At 56.7% G+C, this 11,422-nt stretch overlaps 1 protein-coding gene across 1 annotated transcript in view; it reads left to right on the forward strand.

Annotated features, from left to right (window-relative positions):
- Window positions 1-4,059, forward strand: part of LOC123926579 (collagen alpha-1(I) chain-like) — a 94,659-nt gene extending 90,600 nt beyond the window's left edge. The window contains exon 6 of the mRNA XM_045980535.1: window positions 3,715-4,059. Within this exon, the coding sequence (XP_045836491.1) occupies window positions 3,715-3,866 (152 nt within the window). The 3' untranslated portion in view covers window positions 3,867-4,059. The remainder of the gene's footprint in view (window positions 1-3,714) is intronic.
- Window positions 4,060-11,422: the final 7,363 nt, after the last annotated feature.

Below are 11,422 nucleotides of genomic sequence, written 5' to 3' on the forward strand. Positions count from 1 at the left end.
GACACGGAGCCACCCCGAGCCCGGCCAGGCCCCTCCAGCCCTGCCAACGTGCTTCGTGTCGGGCAGACCCCTAACGGCGCTGGAACAGTGAGAGAAAGGAAATGGAACATTATTAACCACTGATGGATAGTGTATTCAGTTTCCAATTTAATGATCTGCAACTGCAAATCCAGGGTTAAGAATGAACCAATTTCTCACATCCTTTTTGCTCTGTTCATCCCAGGTAAGGAAATGAAAGGATTACTCCACAGTCGTGTGATCCAAATGTCAATGTTCTGCCTCGTTAGAGACGCGGGCGCGACTCCCCTGAAAGCCTGCACCATGGGGGTGATGTCGCGCAGCTCACCTGCTCGGAGTGGGGGCTGCTCGTGGGGGCATGGGAGCCTTCACAGGGAGGTTGTCCCCCGGTGCTGGAAGCCAGCTCCTCTCCAGGGCCCTAGACCCTTCCTGCCACTCCTCCTTCCCACGCCCAAGCATCCCTTCCCTCCCGGCCAGCAGGGTGGCGTGGGCTGGCGGGGGGGGGGGGTGGGGTGGGGGGCACCCCAGACCTGTGGCGGTGGGTGTTGGCACTGCCCATTCCCGCTTTCCTGGCAGGGCACTGAGAGATGAGGGGACAAGCGTTTGGGTTGATGGCGTGTTGACTAAATTGCATGCAGCTGGGTCCTCTCCTTCCCCACACCCTTGTGCAGAGAGCTGAGGGGGGGAAGCCGCCTGGGCTCTGTTCCATAGGCAGCTGGGGTGGGCACCCTCCTCCAAAGCCAAGCCCCCAGCTGTGCTGCAAGGGTGTGCGGGAGGAGCACTGCACCCCCCCCCTTCCAGCACCACACTCGTCCCACAACAGGACTTTAGGAGTCCAGGTTTTTTAGCCATTCTGCACAGGACTGGATAGAACCTTCCAGATCAAGTGACTGAAGCTGGCGTGTTCTTCTCGCATGACTTGAGACGGAGGGCGGGGAGCTGCTGGTGGCAGTTCAGAAGCCAAGAGTGTTTGGTAGCTAATGCTTTTACTCAAGGAGAGAAATTATGAACAAACACTTCTGCTCGGCAACATCGTGAAAACAAACATATGGCTGCAAAAACGCTTCTCAACACCCCTGCATGTTGGTCTGGTTCACAAGACACTGAGAACCGAAAATAAAACAATGAGGAGGGATGTGTGTGCCAGCTTGCAGCGAAGAACCCCCGAATCGCTGACGGGTTCATTTTCGCTGGGCAGATTTCAGAGCTGCATCTGTTACTTCTCCGGGAACACGCAGCCATCCTCTGGGCCCGCTTCCTGGGGCGCAGTGGGACTGATATCAGCCCAGGAGTCGTGGTCAGGGGTCCAGGTGGAAGGATGGCAGTGCTGACACCAGAACGGCCGGCCCACGTCATTTTACACACGGCTGACGTCACACTCCTTAACTGTGCTTCTTGAAACATCAGGCTTGGTGTAAAACAGTCGTTCCAGGTGGGATGCAGACGTGGGGTCCCTGCTCCCCACTCATGGCCCTGGCACCGAGTTCCCTCCATGAGTCGGCCTTCTCAGGGGTCGCAGTGCTCTCGGTGTCCAGAAGTCAAAGGCATGTGTGTGTGCATGAGAATATGTGTGCACATGTGTGCGAGTGTGTGCATGTGGGTGCATGCCCGTGACCTTGCCACACACCCAGGGACAGGCGGTCCTCACTCAGCCTGCAGGAGCTCGTCTTGAAAATGAAGACCATGATGGACACTGACGGGGCTGTGAGCCCTGAGCCCTGTCCCTTTCCACTGCAGCGTGATGTCACAGGGACACCCCGTGTGTGTGTGTGAGTGTGCACTGCACAGGACAGTGTGCTGGTGTGTGTGAGTGTGCATTGAACAGGATAGTGTGCCGGGGTACGTGTGAGTGTGTGCTGAACAGGACAGTGTGCCGGTGTGTGTGCGTGTGTGTATGAGTGTGCGCTGAACAGGACAGTGTGCCAGTGTGTGTGTGAGTGTGCCCTGAACAGGACAGTGCTCCTGAGTCTGCAGCTGACACAGGCTCAGGACGGGCAGAGCGGGTTCTGACAATTGCGGACTCATAGCCCTGGTGGCAGAGATTGCGGTGAGAACGTCACGGAGTATAACGGGCCGAACGGAGTCTCCTAGACAGATGTGCTGCCGTCTTCCCCGCCTGGGGTGTAGCTTTATTTGGGGAGAGAAGGGTCTTTGCAAATTTATTTAAGTTAACATGAGGTACTCCTGGATTAGGACGGGCTCTGCATCCATGAGCGGCGTCCCTACGAGAAAGGACGTTACCTCCAGTGGTCTGGTGGGTCACAGTGGACGCCAAGACTGGAGTGAGGCGTCTGCAAACAGGGGAGCAGGGGGTTCCCTCGAAGGAGTGGGCGGGACCCTGCCACAGGTGTCAGAGAGAATAGGCCCGACTTGGCTTCCGGCCTCCAGAGCTGGGAATGGTACGTTCTGTTTTAAGCTGCCGTGTCCGTGGTGGTGTTTCGGTCATGGGTGCACTGGAAAGCCAAGCACGAAGGTGTTGGTCCTCCTGTGTGCTGCTGACGACCCGTCTCAGTGAGAAGGGACCGTCTGCCCGGGGGGTGGGGGGTGTGCTCTGTCCCCGCTTGCTCTGAGATGGAGCAGCTGCCCCGTCCAGGCAGCGGGCCTTGTGTCTGGAATCTCTGGGTTTCCTGGTGGCCCCACAAGAGGCATGTCATCCCCCAGAGCCTCCCGGACACTCACAGCACTCCACCCTCATCTCCTTGGTTTGGTTCCTCCGCACCCCGCCTGGCGGGAGCTTCATCATAGCATATTCTGTGCAGGGACTAAAGCCCCAAACAGCGGCCTGCGGGAAGTGTCGGTGGCCCTTTGAAATCTGGGTGAGATTGGCCAGCATCATCCCTTTGGGCCTTGATTTGTGGCGAACATCTGGGGCTGGGTGTCTGGCCCAGGTCACAACTGACCTGTTCAATATTTGTCACTTTCATTCATTCTGAAACTGGTTTTCTGTGACGTTCTATTATCTTAGATTTACACCTTATGCTTCCCCGTCTTCTCCTGAAACCTTGAGCTGCTGGAGGACAGGAGATGTGTGTGTGTGTGCACGCGCAGGTGTGTGTGTGCAGGTGTGTGCACGCAGGTGTGTGTGCAGGTGTGTGTGTGTTCTATGAGTGTGTTTCTGTGTCTGTATTTTCCGGCGACATCTGAGGTTGAGCCGGACAATCCCTGTGTACATATTCCGTGCTTTACATCTTGTCTTTGTATCTGTGATGTTTCCCTCCATCTCGGGGAGAAAGAAACTTTGTATCCGGAGTGAGTGTTGCAGGGCTGAGTGCAACACAGGCCTTTGGATCCGTTGCCACAACCTTAATTTCTAAGGTTAAATGTCTACAGATCCTATCAGAATCCAGTTAAGACGCTGATTCTGACTCCGAGGTTCTGGGCCAGGGCCTGAGGGTCCGTACCGCCCGCTGCTGCTGGGTGGGGAGCCCCCTTTAGGCCGCAGGGATCTGGAAGGTGCCACCCGCAGTTGTGAACCTCCTGGCATCATTCCAAGTCCCTGTGTCAATTCCCGCGAGACTGTAACCACCCCCGACTCCTTCTGATTCTCTGGCCTTCAGTTTCTCTCTCCCCATTGGTCTGAATGAAGGTACCGCACCCTCTTTGGAGGGCGGTCTGATCGCTCAGAACCAACAGCGTGGCTGGTGTTACATAAAGATGAGAACAAGCCATCAAGACTTGGCATCGTCATTTCCACAGGTCAAGAAGAGGCCAAAGACGGAATGAAGGATGTGTCCGCGTCCCCAGGGCTCGGCACACACTTCAGCAGGGACCTGCAGGGAGACGTGTGGGCACTCCGAGCTCATGTGTGGCTGCATCTGGCTTCAAGTGTGGGCACGGGCACAGACTGATCCCACGGGGTCGTAAGTAGACGGGCCTGCCATTCCTCCTGAGCCCCATGGGTCCTCTAACGGCGCCATCCTGCCATTCTCTGGTCTGTTCATGGTTTAAGGATGTGGCCGGCCACGCTGCTATGCCTCCAGGTCCAAGCAGGAGGAGGCTGTGCGTCTGCTCTGTCCCTCGCTGTCACTCGTCAGAAGTTTGAGAGCTTGTGGTATTTTCATTGCTTGGGTTTCATTCTGCCTATTGAATTTAAGAGCCTTGCAGAGCATGCTGGGAGGGGCAATGATCATGAATCTGGACTCAACAAGTAGCCTTAGAACATGGCTGGCAAAACATCCCGGGTTCCTTGGAAACTTCCAGTTACAGGAAGTGGTTGATTGGCCATGTGGCCATGATGTCACAGAGTTTTTAAAACTTTGGACTGATGTATTGCTATATGCAAGACAAAAGGGGGGGGGGGCACGTCCCAAGTGTCTGGACTACAAAACCTCACCACCTGAGCACACCGTGTAACCGGCACCGACGTATTAAGGGGCAGAGTGGGACCCACCCTCCAGGCCCTTCTCCATAGTCTCCCCTCCTGGAGGGTCTGCGCCACCTGCGTGTGGCCTGATTTTGAACTTCAGGTCACTGGAGGCCCCTGGCCTCGACTCTCCTGCATCTGGCTTCTCTGGTCCCTCGGGATCACCGAGATGACGGCTTCTGTGTGTTCTGGGTCCCCTCCTCCTGTGGAGCCTGCCTTCCTGCAGAGGCGCCACGCCCTTCTGCCCCGTCTCCATGGGCAGTGCCATGGCAGGTGATGGCACGTGGGGCCCACGGCCCAGCCTTGTGCCACGCCTCTGCAGTGGCCCTTGGGAACACATTCCCTGCATCAACAGAGTGGCCGGGACTCCGGAAGCAGAGTGCACATCGCAGCGGCGACCGTGGGGTGTGTCAGCGTTGAGCTTCAGGGCCGGGGAGGACGCAGCTTCTGCCTCTTTTGCCTGCTGCCTCTTCAGCCTCTTGCTTTTAAGTGTATGTGGAGTATTTTCCCACACATCTGGACCACACTAGGGGCGTGTGGTTTCCAAGGGCTGTGCAGAGGCTGCCTTTAATATTAAACACTGTATGCATACACACACTTAACCAAAGCTGTCACGAAACCACCCTGAGTCGCAAGGTTCGGGAGTGGGACTGGTTTGGCGGAGACTGAATTAGTGGGATCCACTGTCCTCTGTGGGGAGGGGAAGGCGGAGAGTGGTGGCCTCTGCGACACCCTCCTTCCTGCCCCATTATGTGGGAAAGCTGCGCAATTAATCTTTGTCCACCTGCAAATCCTGGCAAAAGTCAGACACGCCGGCAGCGTCTTGAGAATTTTCTGCCACTTTTGTTCATTGGAATAATCGCTTGAGCCGGGGGCTCGGTGGCGGTGGGGAGAGCCAGGGCTCACTGTTTGGCACGAGCCAGATAAAACGGGCAGCGCATCCTGTTACCGGGGGCCTGGCTTGCATTGCATAATGGGAACCCGTTCGGGCAGCTCCCCAAGGTCTTGCCTTAAAAGTGCATTTGCTGATGGCTGGTGGAGGAGCGACTGGTGCTCTGGCTTCTGGAGGTCAGGCTTTGCTGCCAGAAACCCGTCCCTGTGCCCGAAATAGCCCCCGCACACATCTGAATCCTCTCAGAACTGATCAGATGCTGGGCCAGGCGAGCAGGCTGGCGTCCCGCAGCTGGCAGGAGAGTTGATCCCTGCTGGATCTGGGTTCTGACAGCTGGGCAAGTGCCCGGACTGCTCCCATCAGACAACTCTTGGCTGGAGCAGGATTGGCTGCAAACTGGAGGGCCTGGTGATAAATTTGGGGTCCCTAGTTATATAATGATGAGGAGTTTCAAGATGGCAGAGCCTTGAACCGAGCTCAGTGCACAGTCTTGAGCCCGGCCATGTGAGGGCCGGCCAGGGCCCAGGAGACCCTTGGCTCTCCTTGGATCTTCTGGCTGGGGACGGGGTGCCAGGGAGCTCAGGCATGGGCATCTGCCAACGCTTCTCCTGAACTGCGGGAAATGGTTGTGGGGCTCCCAGCACTAGTCACACAGGGCAGGGCTGTCCTCTCCTCTCTCCAGCGGCCCTGGGGGTGGGCCCCACCTTGCTCTCCTCTGGACCTTTGTTGGAGGGGCTTTAGGGAGGGGTGGGCAGGCTGTCATGAACAAGGCAACACTTTGGAGGCAAAGTAAAACAAAGAAATGTAACAGCCAGGAAAGGAAGGGCAACGATTTGTAGACCTTACAAAACATTCAGAAACACTACGAGCTGGAAGGGAACCCATGACCTTACTGACACTATCTGGCAGCTGCAGTAGCAGAAAGATTAATTTGTGGATTGCTCTGTTCACGCATCCCACAAATATTTCCCCAACGTGTGCCAAGTGCCAGGCCCTGAGTACGGCAGGGAACAAGGCAGCATCTGAGAAGCCCACAATGCTTCTCTGGCCACCCACCAGGGATGGGACAGAGCCTCTCTACACAGACACTTAGAGGTAGCCCATTATAAAACAAACCCCAGAAAACAGGAGGGATGTGTGTTTGTCTGGATTCTGAGTAGGGGTAGGAAGTGTTTGCTGAACAGAAAAGCCTGGAGTGAAATCAGAAAGGAAAAGACATTTGGATTGGGAAAAAGTAAAGATTAAAAAACCTTTTGATTAAAGAAATGTTTTTCCACTGAAAGGTAAACAGATTGGGAAAAAGAACTGTGATAAACACAACGGAGAATTTCTCAACTTTAAATACAAGGAGATGATGTCGGTGGGTGAGAAGAGGGGCCAGAGCGAGAAAGGAAACTTAAAAAACATCAGATATTAACTAATGGGGAAAACGTGCAGTTTTATGGGTAACCAGGGGAATGACCTGAAAATGGTAATTTTCCACTTTTGTCGAACCAGTGAAACAAACTGTTTTCTTCCCCTTGTAAGCGACCTTACCGACCACTGGCCCAGTACCTGGCGAGCTGGCATTTTTACGTGGTCTGGAGACGTGCTATAAGGAGACACAGAGGAAGTTGACGAAATCCGTCAAGCACCAGAGCAACTATTCTGTGCTTTCACTCAGGAATTCCAGGTCCAGCCCTCCGTGAACGGAGAAACGGGAACGTGGACGGGGTCTTACTGGTTGCGCAGTGGGGAGGGCGTGGGCCCGGCCTCTCTGGTGCCCCAGCCCTGCTGGGCCTGCACCTGCTGGTCTTTCCCACCCACCGTGCTCCCGTCCCCACTTCACCCACACTGAGTGCAGGACTGAAGTGGGGCCCGTGCACGATGGACATGACTCACCAGGTGCGGAGGAAAAGCCATCTCACCGGCTGGCCCTGCTCGGGGTGACTTTCATGTACTGACTTACCGAGGCCCAGCTGTGTTTAAAGTCTTTATTTCATCCTTCTTAACCCCGTACTGCCGGCGCCTGGCTCAGCCCGAGTGTCAGATAAGGGACCTGCTAAGCGATCATCATGCCTGATGCTTGGCGGCAACTCTCCTGCTGCCCACAGTGCCGGGAGCCTTGGGGCTGGGCTGGGGAGTGGGTTTAAGGGGGAGCCCCAGGTGGCTGCCAGGAGCCCTGCCGGGGCAGCTGCGTGATCGCCTTCATCCAAGGCATCCTTCCCTCTGATGTGTTCGCTTGCCCCTGGATTGCCCTTGGCACAGTGTTTCCAGCGTAGACAGACCCTGTTGGGAAGCTCCCAGTCACTCCTCATGGTGCATAAACCTGTGTGATCATGTTTTTAGGGCCAGACAGAGGGAGCTGTTAATTTCATGTGCAATTTAAGGGAGAGCTGTTTGCGGCCAAGTGAGACAGCCAGGACGATCTACCGCCTGGCCTGTGGGCTATCCGGGAAGTGGTTTTGTCTGTTTTCTTTTTTTAAACCGATGAGCCTTTTTCTTCCAGACATAGGAAGTGATGAGTGGCAGCTGACTACCTGTGTGTGGGAGAAGGGCCTTTGCGCTGGGAGCCCCAGAGAACTCCCTTGCAAACGTAACAGGCTCTGATTTTCTTTGGCTGACAAGAAAGACCACAGAGGGAGGGAACCAAGAGGTGTCGATGCCTAGGGCATGGTGGCCGTGGATGTACCCCTTGTGCTCCGAGGAATTTGATCCGCTCCTTAGGAACTGGGGGTTCATTCATTCCTTGAACATTTGCCAATCTTTGGTCCCAGAGCTTTGACGCGTGTCTGAGGGTGGCCTCTCCCAGCCCACGTGCCCTGTGGAGGGTCCGCATAGCTCAGGTGCCCATGTGGGACGCTGCCTGGTCCAGCAGCACCTGTCTTTCTGGGACATGGACATGGCATGGGGGCGGGCCTGTGATCGGACCAGGCCGTGAGGGGGTTCAGCTTCCAGATGCCTGGGCCCGAAGCTCCTCCTGTCTGGCCCCTGGAAGTGATGCTTTAGGGAGCACAGAGCTCAGAGCTGAGAGAGAAAGCAGGTCCCAGGGACAGGGGTCACAGCAGGTAGAAGCTGGCCCAGGTCTGGGTTCTCAGAAGCACACCGAGTCAGCGGAAGCAGGCCGGGTTCCGGTTTCCAATCTCGTACTGCAGAAACAGGTGCAGGGCATGAGCAGTGAAGGAGTCCAGCACCTGCCCGGGGCCAGGCAGGGGGAGGCGGGTGAAGGAGCCCCGGGCTGGACCCGTTATCTAGGACGTCGTGGTCAGTCCCCAGGGAAGGCTGAGCGTTTCCGTGGAAAGATGCTCCTTCAGAGGCCTCGGTGGCGAGGGGTTCTTGCGGGTGGAGGACAAGCGTGCTGCTCCCCTCCCTCCCGGTACCAGCCGGTCTATGAGGGCGGGGACGGGTGCGTGGCAGGGAAGCCATGAGAAGAGAAGTGGAAGCTCAGCTTCCAAGCGGAAGGGTGTTTCCAGGTAAGGTTTCTGATGCATCTGCATTTTTTCAAAATCTGTTCCATCAGGAGAGGTTACAAAAAGAAAAATCTGGTTTTCTGGAACATCAGGGGTGGAAAAGACCCTGCTCCTCGCAGATGGGGACCGCCGGTCGTGAAGTCGATAATCCGAAGGCTAAGCGGAGTTTGAGAAAGTCCTAAACCAGACTCAGGAGCAAAACAAATGTGTTGTCCCAGCGGCACAGAGGAAAGCTTCGGCTGGAAGGGAGAATGAGCCGTCCGCGGCCTTACCAGGTCTCGCGGCCTCTCACCCGCGCCCGTGCACCGTATGCGGCGTCTTCTGAGCCAGCCTCGCATCATCTGTTAAAGGAAAAGTGGACATTTCTCAGTGCAATTAACTGAGTAGGAGGCCACGGTATTGCTGACTGCCGGGAGTGGGGTGGGATCCGACAGGCGGGCTAATTGATGCTGGGTGCACGTTGACCCGACAAGGGCATGAAAGATGCTGGCACCACATGCCCTCGCTTGGCTCCATGGGGCGGGGTTCTGTGAGCTCCTGCTGGACGTGGGTCCCAGCAGCCCCCCGGGGTCTAGATGCGGGTCCTCAGCGTCCCCCTTGGGTGAGCACGGCATCTCACCTGCACGTTCCCAGCCTCCTGCAGAGAACAGCTGGACGTCTCTGGAGGCTCCGTTATTTCCAGAACTGGGTGCCCAGGCAGCAGGGTCCCTGAGCACCTGGGCTGTACATTCTGTCAGACCGTGCCTCACCTGGCGTGTGGGTGAGTGAGGCCGGACCTCCCACCCCGTGGGAAGGGGGCTGCAGCCGCTGTGCCTTCTGCTGGCCGACCCACGCGGCCACAGGCCCCGTCTTGGCTCAAGACTGGCTTTCTCAGCCTACGAGCACTGGACAATTCTGGTTTAGGGTGTCTCTGCAGGATGCCCAGCATCGTCCTCGGTCTCTGCTCACTCCGTGCCAGTGGCAGCCCCTTCCCCAGTTGTGACAACCAAACACGCCTCCAGACATGGCCCAGGGTCACCTGGGGGCAGGTATTTCTTTGGCCAAGAACTGCAGCTCTAGATACAGGGCTGGTGTTGGTTCGGAAACTGGCCCCATCCACAAAAAGCAAGGAAAGCGTAGGTAGGTGCCGGTAAAGAAGCGGGGGCGCTGCCTTGTGAGGCCCGGCGTGGGTGGCCGGGAGACGAGGAGGGCCTGCCCTGCCTGCAGAACCTTGAGTTTGCAGAGAGGCCTGGACTGAGCTTGGCCACTGTTCGGCCCACGTGGTCTCAGGGCCACACGCCCTGTTCAGGCTGAGTCCTTGGGAAGCTCCAGATGGGGGGTGGGGAGGGAGGCTGGGCAGCGCCGCCGCCCAGGGGCAGCGGAGGGGTGAGGGGCCTCCGTTTCCTGGGCCTCCGTTGCCCGGGGGTCAGCTGGCGGGCGATGGCTCTAGGGGACCCCCTCGCGACAGCCGACCAGGGAGGAACATGTTTGAGTCTCCTCGTGGGTGTCTGTCCTGCCAGGCAGGGGGCAGTCTGCTGGCTTTCTATGAGGGGATAGGTCCGAAAGTCGCATAAAAGTGGAATGCCCGTGGCATTTGGGGGAAAAAAGAGAATGTCCCAGTTGTGCCTGCAAGGGGAGGCATTGGGAGCACTTTGCTGGCGGGTTGGTTCCCAGCGAGCCTGAGGGGACGGGTGCTGCCCCTCGAGGGTGCTGCCCCGAGAGAGTCCCACCATCTGGGCTGCAGATGGTTTTATCTGGACCTCACGTGAGGGGCGAGGCGTGTATGCTTGGCTCTCTGCATCTGCGCAATGTCTTCAAAAACCAGCCCTGGACACCCTGAAGACAGTAAGAATACTGGCCCTGGTTCCATCGTCTGCCTTCGTGTGTGTCTCTCTCCATCAGGGTGAAGCTCCGGGACTTAGCGTGGAGATGACCGTGGTCCCCACAAGGGAAGCAGTCTTGTCCCTTGTTGGGATCCACCCAGATGTGCTATGGATGATTTAAAAACCTAAGTGTGTGGGGCGCCTGGGTGGCTCAGTGGGTTAAGCCGCTGCCTTCGGCTCAGGTCATGATCTCAGGGTCCTGGGATCGAGTCCCGCATTGGGCTCTCTGCTCAGCAGGGAGCCTGCTTCCCTCTCTCTCTCTCTCTGCCTGCCTCTCTATCTACTTGTGATCTCTCTCTGTCAAATAAATAAATAAATCTTTAAAAAAAAAAAAAAAAACCTAAGTGTGTGAAAATTACTCGCATTCCCTTTGCCTTTGTCCCTAGGCTTATCTCTTGGAACTCATGTTGTATGTCTCCCAAGGAAGCCTGTCCCTCCAGTAGCTTTATTCCTGGGTGGCGAGTGGGCCGCTGGGTGCATGTTGGCAGGGTGGGAATGTGCTGTGTATGGGACCCGGCAGAGCCAGAGACATGCCTCCAGCCCGGGAAGATGGGGGTCTGTGATGATTGAGTTGGGGCACCTGCTTGGTGCCCAGCACCCAGCGAGGAGATTGTGAGTTCCGTAAGGCCCAGAAACGAGCCCAGCCTGTTTTCCTTTAGGTCATCAGTTACTAGTGTGCGTTTGGGATAGGGACGAAGGCCCCAGATGTTCACTGAATCACGTCGAGTTTACAGTGTGCAATGTTTCCTGTACTCACTCATGTACTCATGCAGCACACATCTGCTTGTCCTGTGCCTGCCCCTGGACGTGGGTGGGGGTTGGGGGATGAGCAGAAGCC

This window comes from Meles meles, chromosome 16 (assembly GCF_922984935.1).
Source record: "Meles meles chromosome 16, mMelMel3.1 paternal haplotype, whole genome shotgun sequence".
Lineage (NCBI taxonomy): Eukaryota > Metazoa > Chordata > Mammalia > Carnivora > Mustelidae > Meles > Meles meles.